Here is a 15348-nt window from a genome sequence, read left to right as displayed (position 1 = left end):
CAACACTTGATGCAATACAACAAGCACTTATGCCTCAATTTTCATTACTTAGTCTTGTGATCAGACTTTTACAAGTTTTACATCCAACATTCACTGGATACTTGAGCAGTTCAAAGTAGGTTAGAAAAAAGAATATTTTTTTTATCCAGTAATTCAAGCCAAACTTCAAATTATTTAACCTATATGTAATTGTTCTAAATGCTGATACCCAAGTTTCAATCCCTTTATTTTTGTTAACAGAATGGGAAAGGAGTCTGCCAACAGTCTCAACTATTGTTAAAGATTGAGGTTATTTTTTTGCATGCAGATGATATCGAGTTGGGTAACAGGACAGCCTATGTGATTGTTGTTTAATAATGACTTTCTTTGTTATTTGTGTAAAAAGTTTATATCTGTGATGGCTTACTGACAATGCAATAACAGTGCACCCGGTGACTAGAAGGAAAACGTTCTGTGGCTGTGAAGTAAAAAAATCAATTCATGTATGATCTGGAACTGATAGATATCTTCATGATGAATTTTGAGTCCAGCGAGTCTTCTGCCCAGCTTCACAAGCTTCTCCGACTGTACAATCTGACAACAGTCACCATCGACATGCTCGGTATGTACCCAGGTTTTATTTTGTCAGACGAGTGCTTGCATAGAAGTTGCCTACTAAAACTGTGAAATGCATGTTCAATTTGAAAATTAATACAGATGGTTGTTATTACATAAAAAGGAATTTTTTTTTTATGTTTTGGGGTTATGACTAATTGTATCTAGTCATTTCATACCATGGTCATTTTGTTTCATTTTATACCATAGTAATTTTTGTACTTTGGTCATTTCATACAATAGTACTTAGGTCATTTTGAACCAAAGTCATTTTGTACCATAGTAATTTTTTTGTACCTGTTATTAGTATTTATATACCACAGTACTTGATCATGTGTAACATTTCAAAAACAGGTGCATATATTTAATTATTTAAAATCAATACAGGTGTTTATCATGTCCACCCATCATATTTTGTTATGTTTAAGATTTTAAGAAAAGGCTTATTGGCCTATGCTGCTCCATTGTTTAATTTTCAATTTTGTTACATGTAGATGATCTTTCATAGAGATTTTAAATTTTCAATGTTAAAGTTCTAATTAATTTTTTTTAATTTAATACAAATTCTAAAATTTGAAACTTCCAAAATATCTCACTATTAGTTTGTGGAGACTGCGTAAGAACATCATGGTACCTAGGTTCAGAAATATTCCATCAAATCTCTAAAAAAAATCTATTTACTTTTTCTTTTTAATTTCATAAAAGTTTAAAAATGAAAAATTTCAAAATATCTTTCTATTACAGGTAAAAACATATACACTAAGAATTCAGTGATCATCTTTTATAAATTTCATCCATACTCTATTTATATTTTCAGATGTCTACATCAATCACACGACAGAGAAGATGATGGTTCAGTCCCTGACCGGGTACACAGGCCGAGCCAGTGTCTTGTTCCACGCGCAGTGTGCAGCTCTCGGACTACAGAATGTGTACTTCCAATATCAAAACAAGATCAGGGAGAACATACAGGCTACAGTCAACAACTCGAGGGATTTCAACATCAGCAGTCCAAACCCTTACCCCGTACCAAACAATTCACAGGAAATAGCCTACATCAACAACGTTTTGTGCCTGGAGTTTAATAGTGAATATAGGAGCTGTTAACAAAACGTACTGTTACCAAATATGTGGAACTGTGTGTGAATTCTAATGTGTGGAATCTTCAACATACGCAGTATTACAGAATTAAGAGTACCCAACTTATAATTCAAAACAATTTTTCTTTTGGATATAGCTGGATAAAATTGAAATGCTTGTGAAAATGAAAAACATGATGTATACTATAACGAGAACAAAGTGGAATATAAAATATTTTATATGCAACAAAGCTGTTGGTTTTTTTGTGTGTTAATTTGTGAATTTTTGCTATAAAAAAATTACCTGATGTTGGTTATGATTCGAGACTTTCGAAATATGCGGTAGATTTGATCTTCAATGTTGTGTTGCAGTTTTTTGATAGGTGGTGTCCTCTGGAAAAAAAATAATTTAAACAATGATTTCTATAATTTACAAAAAGTCATGAACTATTCGCAACTAAATCTTAAGATTTCAAAATAACTGCTGTTCATCCTTCGTAAGGAAAACATTCATTTCCAAAGAGAAAGGTGGAATTCTGCAAATGGTTTTTGTAATTATTAGTTTGGTTCATGGATTAAAAATGATAATATATAACATGTTGTTTTATTAGTAGAAAAGTGTATTTAAAAGAATCCTTGTTTCAGAGACTGGCTTAGTCAAAGTGTGTGCAAGTGTGAACAAATATTGGATTATAAACATGTTAAACATCTATCATGATCCTCATTGTGGGAAGGAAGGAAGGAAATGTTTTATTTAATGGCGCACTCAACACTATTTTTTATTTACGGTTATATGGCATCAGACATATGATTAAGGACCACACAGATATTGAGAGAAGAAACCCGCTGCCGCCACTTCATGAGCTACTCTTTTTGATTAGCAGATTAGCAGCAAGGGATCTTTTATAGGCACCATCCCACAGACAGGGTAGTACATACCACGGCCTTTGATATACCAGTCATGGTGCACTGGATGGAACGAAAAATAGCCCAATGGGCCCACTGACCGACCACGCATTAAGCGAGAGCTTTACCACTGGGCTACGTCCTGCCCCCCTCATTGTGGGATTCTTAAAAGTATATTTTGATGCCAGTAGATTATAAGCATGTTAACATATAACCAGATTATGATTTACGAAAAGAAATCTGTAACTTATTGTAATCTCATGCAAGAAATTTTATAGATTACTTCCAATGCCAAAATACTGTAAACCAGGTTAATATTGCGGTTTTTCCGCAAATAGACCTTATTTATGTTTGTGGCATGTAAATTTCGCAAACAACCACTGGTACCTATGAGAATAATGCATGCCACTAGATACTAAATGATAGCTGTACAAGTGGAAAAAGTTTGTTTGTGTTTAACACCACCACTAGAGCACATTGATTTATTAATCATTGGCTGTTGGATGTCAAACATTTGGTATTTTTGACATATAGTCTTAGAAAAAAAATCCACTATATTAGCAGCAAGGATAGCACATACCACAGCCTTTGATATACCAGTCGTGGTGCTGGAACGAGAAATAGCTCAATGGGCCTACTGTGCAAGTGGAATGCTGATACTTATAAATACTTATATAACAGCAAAATGAGGCAGTGCTCTGACTTAAGGATGGGATAACTAAATTGATTTTTTATTTTTTTGCATGGTAGTTACCTAGTGACTGTACTTCCTAAAAACAGCAGTCACATCTTCCTTTATCGACATGGTACCATTTTTCACAGAATGTATTGACATAAAATTGTATTGAAATGCATACAAAGTGAATGGTAATGTGTAACTTTAAGACCAATGACGTAATCACTAAACCACCAAGGCCGGTCTTTCACTAGTATAAAAATATCTATGTGCTCTAGTGGTGTCGTTAAACAAAACAAACTTCTTTCTTCCACTAGTATACAAACTGGCTTGCGGTCATTTGCCCCCCCGGACATTTGCCCCTTGGCCATTTGCCCCTAGGACAGATTAGTGAGTTTTTTTAATATTTGACTGGGACTCCCAAGTTCTATAGGGAATTTTGTAATCATAGATTAATCAGATGTGAGATTATTAAATGCATCCTATTCTGCCTATATACACAATGCCACATTTAGTCTTTTGATCAAAGCCGTAGTTTTGGAGGTCATGACTATCAAGTAGATTAGATGATTTTCAGATATTTGATGTTATTGTAAACAAAGCTCACTGGCAATGATAGGTGCGTGTGTGTGATTCTAGAAATATTTTTCGTAATTCGTTAATTCATTTCCATAATAAATGGAAGGAAGCCACATACATATTCATGCCTTCATGTATCTCAGTTGCAATATTTAAGAAAAATATTGAATAATTTACACAATAAAAAAAAAATTGAAGATGGGGGGGGGGGGGGGGGGCAAATGACAGGATTTTTTAAGCAAAAGGGCAAATGTCCGGGGTGGCAAATGTCCGGGGGTGGGGGGGCAAAAGACCTGAACCCATACAAACTATCAGCTTAATAATAATATCAATCTACTGTATGTATTTAAATGAATACCTGTGACCGTGACCGACTGAGTCCAAGAGATTCACCATCATCATAGCCAACATCCACTGTAGGTGTGCCGAAGATAAACAGAACTCGGGGGGAGCAGGGGCGGGCTCCTTCCAGCCAGTCTTTGGGGATTGGAAGACCATGCAGGGCATCGGTCATGAAGGGTTGTAACTTGGACCTGCCAACAACAAGCCTAACATTATTATTCTTTTCTCATTTAAAACAAAAATATTGTCAGAGGCAGATCTAGGGGGTGGCGCCAGGGGCCCGGGCCCCCTCTAAATTTTGCGATAGTTATAATTTTATTATATATTAATATTCATATTTTTTACGATCCCCCTCCAAACCTCCCCCAAAGTTCCATTGGCATTCCGTCTCATGTCATTGGGGCCCCCCTAAATGGATTTTCTGGAACCGCCACTGACTGTTTTCTATTTACTGACTGATCACAGTATTTTTTGTTGCAATTTTTTTAAATATTGAAAACAATTATTAATCTGACAACATTTTGTGTGAGCAGGTTACTTAATATGATACTAGATCAGTGTTATTAAGTCCATCAAATAACAGCTGCATGAAGAAAAAAAAATCATTTCGTATTTGCAATATACATTATTCATTATGCTACTACTGATACATGTATCACAGTTTAATTTGTGGGGCAGGGTTACTTATTAACATATAATTAAATCAATTTTAGGTTATTGCTAACACTAAATGTGGAGCGGGGGATGTGCAAAGTTATGTTCAAGATTATCTACAAGAGCAAAGAATAAAGTACATGTAAATTATAAATGTACATGTATAAAATATGTGTAAGGAGTAAATAGTTAAAAGTTCATACCTAACAGTATCCAGTGTCCTAAACAGCTTTACGTAAGAAATATCAAAAGTACTACCAGGATGTGACAGCTGAAAAGAAATTTAAAATGTTTGTAAAGTGAATACAAGTCAGGACTTTACATTGCATATACATGTGTAATTGTGTATTAATTTGGTCAGAACCTTGTGACCATAACCAATGGCTATTGGCCTTACTTAACTGGCTTCTTTTTCAACAGCATGCTAAGTAACTCATACAAACACGGAACCAAGTTAGGTTCATATACTGATTGGATTTTTTGTTTTTATCATATCTACAAACTAGTCGGAATGCTTCACTGATCTCTGTTGACTAATCTACCACAAGGTTCAAGTTAATCTAAGAAAGAAATTGCTTAACTAGTATGGAACTTAAAGGGACATCCTGGTGTTTTTAATATCACAAAATTCATTTCTCATATTTTTAAAAATGCACATGCGTCTGAGAAGTAACAGTTATGGAGCTGAGTTTTAGTCTATTTTTAGAGATTATTTCACCATTTCAGTCAGACTCATGTTTCACTCAATTGTAATTTTATCCAAATGTCTTACAAATGTCTTGTAGATTAACTAAACTTAGTGTGCCTTTTCATGGGCTGAAACTAGGGTCTGTTCCTTTGTGCAGCCTACACATTTGCATTTTTCATTCTTGTTTTTAAATGGAGTTTTTTCTTCTTAATTTTTTGAATAATTTGTACCCTAATTTGGACATGGGTATATTTGGCACAATGTTTACCAACATGAAAGATGTTTGTTTAGGTACTACATGTATACATATACATATAAATATATACATTTGTACTTGTTTCACTTTATTTTTAAAAACAAATTTAAACTTACCAAAACAATATGAGATACACAGAACAGAAATAACAAGCTTTTAGCATACATGAAGTCTTCATCTTGCCACAAGGAAATCAAGTCCTATATGAAAACAAAATAATAGAAATAATAAAATTAAAAAGTTAACAAATAATATATTATCAAGACATTCAAACCAAAGTGTATGGCATGTTGCTACATTGATTGTTTACCACAGTTACATGTATTTTAATTTTCATTTGTGTGGACCTATTTAATATGAAAAAAGTAAAGTTTGTTTTATTTAACAACGTCACTAGAGCACACTGATTTTTTATCTTATCGTCGGTTATTGGACATCAAACATATGATCATTCTGACACTGTTTTTTTTTTTTAGAGGAAACCCGCCACATAGACTATTCTTTTACGACAGGCAGCAAGGAATCTTTTATTTGCACTTCCCACAGGCAGGATAGTACAAATCATGGCCTTTGTTGAACCAGTTATGGATCACTGGTCGGTGCAAGTGGTTTACACCTACCCATCAAGCCTTGCGGAGCACTCACTCAGGGTTTGGAGTCGGTATCTGGATTAAAAATCCCATGCCTCGACTGGGATCCGAACCCAGTACCTACCAGCCACTAAGGCTGGTATATTTAATATGAAGTCACAAGAACAGAAAAGCTAGGAATGTAGGGGTTCTATGAATTATAAAAATAAATGGTTGCAATGTGATAATAGAAAAAATTAGATTTCAATAATTTTATTTTATTTACCATGGAAAAGTAATTTGTAAGGCTAGATAATCTAATAATAAAAGTAATAATAAATCTCCAAATTTTGGAACTAGCAGAAATCTAGGAGTTTCTTAGCTACCAAAATTTGGTTTTCAAGATGTGAAGAATCATCATACCATTGATTTATCAACAAGTTGTTTACACTTGCTGGCAAGCTTGCTGGCATCTGAGAGTGACTGGTAATGTAAGTAGATCACCTGGGCATCTGTGTCATAGTAACATTCTATTTCACCCTGAAATAAATGCATATTATGTCAATTTATACAGTGAAACCTTTCAAAAAGGGACACGTTTTGTGGTCCTTTTTCAAATAAATGTATCATTACAGAACAGAGTCTTTTAAACTGGATACCTCTTAAAACCATATGTTTTACTTAGTCCAATGGGTGTTTGGTTTAGATGGGTTTTACTGTATACACATAGACATAGACATACATATTATGTCATATACATATAGCTGTACATATACAATTAAGTAAACAGTACATTTCTACTGCACCAAATCACTGTGAATAAAAATACTTTTGTATATTATGGAGATTTTGTGGTAATGAATTACTTATAGTATGATGGGTCATAGGATCAATGTTATTAGCCGACCCAGCATGATCCCCCCCACCCCCCACCCCATCCTAACCAGTTCCCCATGATTGGTGAATCAAAAACTGCAGTATGTGTTGCCCTTTTTGTTAGAGTGCATATAAAATTATAAAAATCCTTTGCTGCTATTCAGTAAGAATGTCATATGAGGCAGCACCAGGTTTCCTCTCACTTCAGATCAGAAGTCACAATAACCATGTAGAAAACACAAAACAGTCATGGTTTAAAATGTGTTGAGGTGTTACTAAACTTTGGAGATGAAAACTGTCTTATTCTTCAAAACAATTGCACCCCCAACCCATATACATGTACATGTACATGTACCCACACTTCCGAAATCAATAGTCAGGATATATAGAATTATCATATAATATCTTACATTTTCAGTGCAATCAAAGTATGTGATATTTTTCAGATCACATACTTTAAGAGTTTGATAACTTTGCAAATTAGATGTAAATTAGTCGAGGTCTCGGCACTAGGTTTATTGACATTTAAGCAAACGTACTTGAGTGACACTCCATGATTGACGTATGCATTCATAGTCATCAAATAAAAACATTTCAATGGCAATTTGACACTGAAAGCTGTCCAGCGTTCAGAAAACAAAAAATGTTAGGCATAACTTTTTTTTGATGTAAGGACATCCAAAATGACGTCATTCGAGTTTGACATCATTTCCATTCAAAAATACACTGCCACACATATTCTTACGTCATTTGAATATCTAGTAATGGCGGTCTGGAATTAAAGTTGCGTGTACAGTTTACAAAAACATGTATTAAGCTTGAGATTATATGATAAAGAGATTATTACCCTTGTGTATTTCGGTATCATCAATATCATATATTAGGAATAAAAATAATGTATTATGCTCGCAAAATACAATTTTTATTCCTAATATATGATATTGACGATACCGAAAAACACTCTGGTAATAACCTCTATATATATATATAACAAACAATGTATGGTCGAACCTGCATCACGGCCACTTTGAGGTCCCCCCCCACACAACCCGTCAATGCATTTTGCGTACATGGTTAGCTTTGGTAAGTCAGAAATCTTTTAATCTTCTGACTACTGAAGGCTACAAAAGTGTTTGAATAAAGGTAACTGGCGGCAACCAGTAGATTAGTGTAGTGAGTAGCGCATGCTCATATTTGATAATTAACAGGTGTTTTACAGGTTCGAATGTATGTAGATTTATTTTATACTGATGGAAAGAAATAAGGAAACACATCAAATTGTAGACCAAATTTAAATCACTACTAGCATAGTAACGTCTATATTTCATACACAGTTGTAATATGGGATTCAATGTATGTAGTGTTGAATGTGCTGCCTGTATGTTCCCAGTCAACTTCTGACAATATGAATTGATTTTTGATGCAGTCATTATTTCTTGTTGTTATCTGTGTGATCCTTTATTTCTTTCCATCAGTATATATATACACTAATTTCCCCCGCCTGTTACCGACCCCAGTCGGACTGCTGGTGCTCTCTTGCACCTGCCAGTGCAGGCGGTGCCTTCTCCCACCTACCCCAACCCTTTCCTGTCCTGGATGGAGGAGCCGGCCGGGGCGGGCAGTTGTGCCCATGACAGGCGTGTGCTAAAACAGCTTGCTCTGAATGTGCATGTCAATCGCTATAACATAACACTAATTACACATAATTATTTTAAGTGAAATAGCATACCCTGTCTATCTGCTTTCCAACACAACTTTCAGAACCCTGAAAAGAAACATAATTAAATGTAATTAAATGACTGTGAGGGGGAGAGAATGAATACAAATAATAACAGACATGTACACAGGTTATGAATTTAGCAGGATATTGTGTTTCCGCAAATCTTAAGATTTTTTCGTCAGAAGCATAAGATTATCAGATGAAATCTCCAAATATCTGTATAAGTACTATTACCCGACATGGATCCACAGATTTGTGAAAATGGGTGGGGGGGACATAATAAGAGGTGTTTGAACAGGTGTTATTTATTAAATTTTTCTTGATGTTGGCAAAAAAAATGGGAGTTGCCCTCACCACCATCACCACCCCAATCTTCCTTTGGCATATGATTACATTATGTTTACAATTCTGGCAGAATCCTTAAAACCCCCAAAAAACCAAACAATTCAATACCGGATACATTTTGTTAATTATTTTGAAAATACTGAAAGCATTTGCCAATTTGCCACCCTAAAAAGAAATTTATATATAATTAGATGTAAATAAATGACCATTGGGGAAAGACGGAACAATAAATAATCAGAATTATTTTGAAAAATATACTGAAAAAAATTACCATCTTTTAATAGCTCAAATTTGAAACAAATATGGTAATCAACCTTCAGTGTTTACTTTGTTATTATTTGTACAAAACTGTCATTGCCAGATGATCTGAATTTCAAGGGATGCACAAGTGTGGTTAATCAAGTTGATATTATAAACGAGTATATTCCAAAAGAACTTACAAGAAAAACATCTCTGTCAAGAACTGGATTCAAAATGGATGCTTTTGTAGTAAATCCACTTAGACGGTTCTTGCCTATGATAGTTACAACACATACTTTCTTCTCCAAGGATGGAAGGCTTCTGAAAACAATTAATAAGTTGTGACATGTTATATACATTTTAGTTAAAGTCCTTGATTAAGGATTATGTTATTTCTTTTCGGTTTGACACACCGGTGTGAAAATTGAAAAAAAAAGAACACTAACTGCGTGAATCTGAATATATATAAATATATATTGTACAGAAATGGGGAAAATTTGAAAGCGTTGTCATTGCATGAATACCTTATTTTCCCCCTAACAACTTTAGTACTACTGAGTACCACATCATTTGAAGTGCTTAATGCAACACTGAGTTAATTATTTTAATTCAATACCACTAAGGGGTCATCCAAAGTTTTCAACATTTTCACAGTAGTACAAAGAGTACTACTTTTCCAGACCCCCCCCCCCCCCCCCCCCCCCCCCAAAGTAGTACATATCAACATTTTATCATGGGACATGAGATTGATCTAGATTATAGGACTAACCACAGACATAAAAACAAGAATATGGAATATGTAGAAATTTATTAAAAATTTGTTCAAAATTAAATTAAAATGTCATCATTCATAAATCACTGAAGTCATGCCATGTGTGGGCATAGTGTGTGTGTCAGAAGGTGAAAACACTATGGTCATATGTCATCACAGGCATTCAGTCAGGGATCGAGGCAATTTTACAGTAAATATTCACATCTTAGAATTAGAAGGCCTTCCTTTTTTCAGCTTGTGCCGAGTGATTTGCTGGTGTTTCTGAAGTTGGTATCTCGTGGGAAACAACATACTGCATACAGGGCACTGGTGTGTTTTTTCTCCATTGTTTTTATTGTCATTATTTCCTCGTTTTCCTCCATGGACAAGCAAGGTGTGGCGGGTTCGGTCTGCACTGGATGTGAACATGTATCTGCATTTAAGGCAGGATCCATTTTGAGATGCTGTGAAGTGCTGTTCAGGGCTGTCATATTGGTTAGTTGCACACAGTTGCTTGAATGTTTTGAAGTGGCCTGGGTGATCTGAATCCAGTGTGATGGGTGGAATGTGCCAGGATTCATCCAACGAGAGCCCACACACCTTCACTGCAATGAGAGGTTTCAAAAGACATATGCAAGACGAATTCGCACAACTCACTCGCTTGAAAGATACGTACCCTATCCTCCTATCTATGTGATGGACAAGGAACTTCCATTCATCCAGTTTCTCAGACAAGACCGGATCCTGTTTCATTTGCCGGAGACTGGAATCAAACATCCGTTTTACATCCAAGTGGTCATTATAGTACCTGATGTAGTTTTCTGGCATGTCACCATGCTTGCAGGCTACAGATGTGACTTGATGACCACCATGATTCTTGCCATCCCAGTGACCATTAAGTATGTCCAATGCATTGTTGAATACAAGTCTTTCTTCTTCCATTATATTTTCCGGGGGTTGAACATCATCAGGGAGCGTAGTGGGAAGAGACACACCAGCAAGCCATTTGGAGCAGGCTGACCATTTGTGTTCAATTGGGTTAAATCAAGACAGGCCAGCAGGCTCACACACAGAAACCAGCATGTCCAGTTTTTCATCGCGCCACAGTCTACCCATGTAGAAAGGATTAAGACAGCTTTTCGGTGTCCAGTCTGGCCCACTATCTGTCACATTGACAAGTATAGGTCGTTTCTTTTCTATATTCCAATTCAGAATATTTCTCTGGTCATTGATGTGGTCTTCAATGGTTATCGAAATATTTTTAACGCATCTATTGAAAACCCACATCGGGCCGTCATGTGGTGTGGCAACATCCTCTCTTCCCAGCTTGTCTATGGACATTGATATCGAGTCACTGCTTAACATTAAGTACCCATCTGGCTGAATAAGATATCCTGGAGTGGGGAAATCATGATCATTATAATGAGGCATGTCATTCGTGGGGAAAAATGTCCTAATTTGATGGTACCTGGAAACTGCTTGCCCTCCAATATGGACCTTGGCCTTGCCGTCACAGGAAAAGATAATACAATCATCTGGGTAAGTGGCACACATTTGGCGAACATTAGCTACTGTTGCAAAGTGACTGTGTGCATCAGGGTTTTCTTTGCTGACATCGCAGTTCTTTGTCCCCAGTCGGGTGTCAAGACAATCTTTATGATTTGCTGCTTATCGGGTGCTTTGTCGTGCAGGCTTTAATAAATTGTAAATCTTGCTTTTTGAAATGGTTTCCAATTCTGGCAGTCTCTGTTGAACATGTTTCCGAATGTCTTCCAACCGTATGCCACAACTTGTACTTGTACCTTCTCGTCTCCGTGCATGGGCTGCATAGCCATGTACCTTCACAAACTCCATTATAACATTCAGCAGTTCAGGACATTTCTGTTGCATTGGAATGGGGCCAGTCTTCTTGTACATAAAAATTCCTTCAAATGGATTACTGACGGTTTCTTGACATTCATCTTTGGTTACGCAAGTGTCTGACAAGTCAAGAGTTAAGATTTCAGCCATAATGTTAGGTTTCAGTATCATCTCAGTGAAATCAATCAGTACATGTTTTTATGTTGTCTGACACAGAGAAGAGGGAATGTCTGTAAAAGTTGATTGATCACACTTTCTATTTTGTCTTCAGCCAATTCATAATGTTCTAAAATAGGCTTCATAGGCATTGCCACTGAACCAAGTGCTGCACAAGCATTTTTATAATTCATAAAACTCTGAAGTTGTTGCGATGACAGAGGGGTAAACACTGAATATCCATTTTCCATTGCTTCCAGAATATTTGTGATGGCCTAGTCCCATTAAGGGAATATTCATGTACATGGCTATTAGCTGCAAAGGACACCCACTACCCACTCCCCTAATTCATCAAGATAAATGTTTCGGACCATTTTTTATCATGTTGACATTTAATGTTGGCAAGTCCAATAGATTTTAAAATTTAAAAAAACAAACAGACCTAATAAATTAATGATAAGTATATGAATGGTTATTTATATTAAAATCAATTACTTTATGTTAAAAAAAAAAAAAACTTTAAGTGTATCATCAACGTCCCTAACTGCATTATATTTGTTTTCTTGTGCACGGTTGGCACAATTCACATCCACTTTGTTGTCGTCTACATGTCGGCCATTTGCATGCACAAAAGGGTTATTTTTTTCAAACATATGTGCCTAAACATAGTTAAATGGGCCTTAGTTCTTTAAATATGGATTATAAATGGAAATTACATTAATTTGTATCACCTAAAACATTTTAACTGAACCATAATTGAGGGAATCCCATGACAACCAGTTGGAACTCTTTTATGATGAGTCTAAAATGTACGACAAAACTGATTATTCATGAGGCTATATATACGACAGCTAAGTATCACTACTGTACCCTTAAATTTTATATACACAACTGCTGTGTATAGAGACTTAAATATAATTTTAAATATATTATTTCATGACAAAATAATGGCGAATACGATGAAATAAAATAATAGTTACAACATAAACTTACAATTTTTTTTATTATTTTTTTTTTTATATGTTTTCGTTGGATCTTTTCATTTATTTTTACTCTCTCTTTTTTTTTATTATTGTGGGGGGTGTTACGGAGCTACCGTACACAGGACCACTGCAGGCATATGTGAAGCAATTTTAGCAAGGGGGTTCTAGACTGGTGAGCAAAGTTTCCAGGAGAGGGGGTCAAGACATGCTCCCCCGGATAATTATAAAGAAAAAAAAGAAAAGAAAATTTGCTTAAGCAACGGCTTGTTTGTTGTTTTTCATTTTTAGTTTGTGTACTGTCCGTAGTTAGTGTGTATTTATTTTCTCTTTTAGATAATCTCTCAGCAGCTGATAATTTGTAATTTTAATTATTCATTTATTATTATTATTTGAGTACTGCAGGGGCAATATTAAGCTATTCATATATATGGTAGATGTCTATGGAAACATACACAAAAGGGTCCTATAGATTCATATTCAACCCCCATTCCCCTGTACAGACCACACAATGTTCATACTTAGTGTGTATTCATCCTGTTCCAGGTAGTTCGGAAATAGGGATCAATCAAATACTTATTTACCAGTTATATACATTTTTGCTGTGTATATAGTCAGCCCTCGTAAGCAGAGGCCATATACATGGCTGTCATATATATAGCCACTTCGTATATAAAGACCATTTTAATCATCGGTCAAACATCCAGTAATTTTGACATAGTCTAGATGAGGAAACCTGCTACATTTTTCTATTAGTAGCAAGGGATCTTATAATAATATGTATGCATCATCCAACAGACATGACAGCACATACAACAACCTTAATTTTTGATATACCAGTTGTGGTGCACTGGCTGGAATGAGAAATGGCCCTAAGGGCCCAACAATGGGGATTGATCCTAGATCGAATAAGCATCAGGCGAACTGGCGTGACTGGGCTATGTCCCGTCCCCTTCATGTAACCTAACTGAAAAATGTATAATATTCTTTATGTAAGTATCGTATTCATGTCTGATATTAGAAGGACGCAGTTTGATGGAAAAGCTGTCAGGAAAAATAAATTAAAATATCATAATCATGGTTATAAAATGAACTCAGTACGACAGTATGAATGGCTACAAGATTATTGCATTGACAAGACTTCCTTATCCCGCTCTCCACCCCTCCTTATACCCCCTAAATATGTTTTATAAACATTGAGCGTTCGGCTACAGTACGGAATGGTTTGGAGTTCGAATCCTGAACTTAGCATTACTAGTGCCACTACTAGTACTACTACGTCGTTTGTTTTGTTTAATGCAATATTCAGTTGAGAGCGTTAATTCAACACCCCAAATGGGGTAGGGAATACGGAAGTCTTTTTAAAAAAAAGAATTTTTGTTCACGTATTATAAAACACAATATGAATTCAAATGCACAAACTTTATGTCAAAGCTTGGAGGAAAAGAAAATGTATCCATGGGAGCTGTCATTTTTGTTTTTCCTTTTATTATTTTCCTCCAAATGTCTCATACGCACCACTGTGAGCGGAAAGAGCACTGTCGCTATCAAGAACCGTTATTTGAACACACTGGTCTGTAAACTTGTGTGAAGCATAGGCAAGAAGTTTCCTGAATATAGGATGATATTCCAGATGTGCCCAATATTTTATTATATTGATGTAAATGTCAACAATTAAAGGCTTATCCAAGCAATATAATTTACTGATTTTTGGCCAACTTGAAATGCGCGTTTACGAAACTTCAACTTGTGTAGCTTTTCGAAGGGTTCACCTTCCATGGTATTAAGAAATTAATATAATCAAGTTTCATTAAATTATCAATAAACTCCATTCCCAATGTTTCATATTAGAAAAATGGTTTGATTATGGTATAAATTATGTTATATTTATACCTTAAAACTAATTTTCTTTATTATTAAACATAGTGAGCTGACTTCACTGAGAATTTAATTAAATATTGTTTGGAGGTGGTGAACTATTAAGAAACGAGCTATCAATGTTTTATTATGTAGGTTTATTTGAGTATTACTAGCATCAAGAAAATTGGATTAATGCTAATTCCCGATAATTCCAAGT

The 15348-nt window shown here is 35.3% G+C and overlaps 2 protein-coding genes across 3 annotated transcripts in view; one reads left to right on the top strand and one right to left on the bottom strand.

Moving 5' to 3' along the window:
• Positions 1-14749, bottom strand: part of LOC121376164 (protein smg8-like) — a 33017-nt gene extending 18268 nt beyond the window's left edge. For both annotated transcript variants that reach the window (XM_041503973.1, XM_041503974.1), the window contains exons 1-8: positions 14694-14749; positions 9725-9845; positions 8949-8984; positions 6767-6883; positions 5891-5974; positions 5034-5101; positions 4193-4367; positions 1978-2066 (exon numbers count right to left, since the gene is read on the bottom strand). In XM_041503973.1, coding sequence (XP_041359907.1) covers positions 1978-2066; positions 4193-4367; positions 5034-5101; positions 5891-5974; positions 6767-6883; positions 8949-8984; positions 9725-9845; positions 14694-14743 — 740 coding nt within the window. In that variant the 5' untranslated portion in view covers positions 14744-14749. The remainder of the gene's footprint in view (positions 1-1977; positions 2067-4192; positions 4368-5033; positions 5102-5890; positions 5975-6766; positions 6884-8948; positions 8985-9724; positions 9846-14693) is intronic.
• On the top strand, positions 251-1960 carry LOC121376166. Its single transcript, XM_041503975.1, has 2 exons — positions 251-601; positions 1412-1960. The coding sequence occupies exons 1-2, from the start codon at positions 481-483 to the stop codon at positions 1699-1701; spliced, it is 411 nt and encodes a 136-aa protein (XP_041359909.1). The 5' UTR covers positions 251-480; the 3' UTR covers positions 1702-1960.
• Positions 14750-15348: the final 599 nt, after the last annotated feature.

This window comes from Gigantopelta aegis, chromosome 6 (genome assembly GCF_016097555.1).
Source record: "Gigantopelta aegis isolate Gae_Host chromosome 6, Gae_host_genome, whole genome shotgun sequence".
Taxonomy (NCBI): Eukaryota; Metazoa; Mollusca; class Gastropoda; order Neomphalida; family Peltospiridae; genus Gigantopelta; species Gigantopelta aegis.
This window is presented reverse-complemented; position numbering and strand designations above follow the sequence as displayed.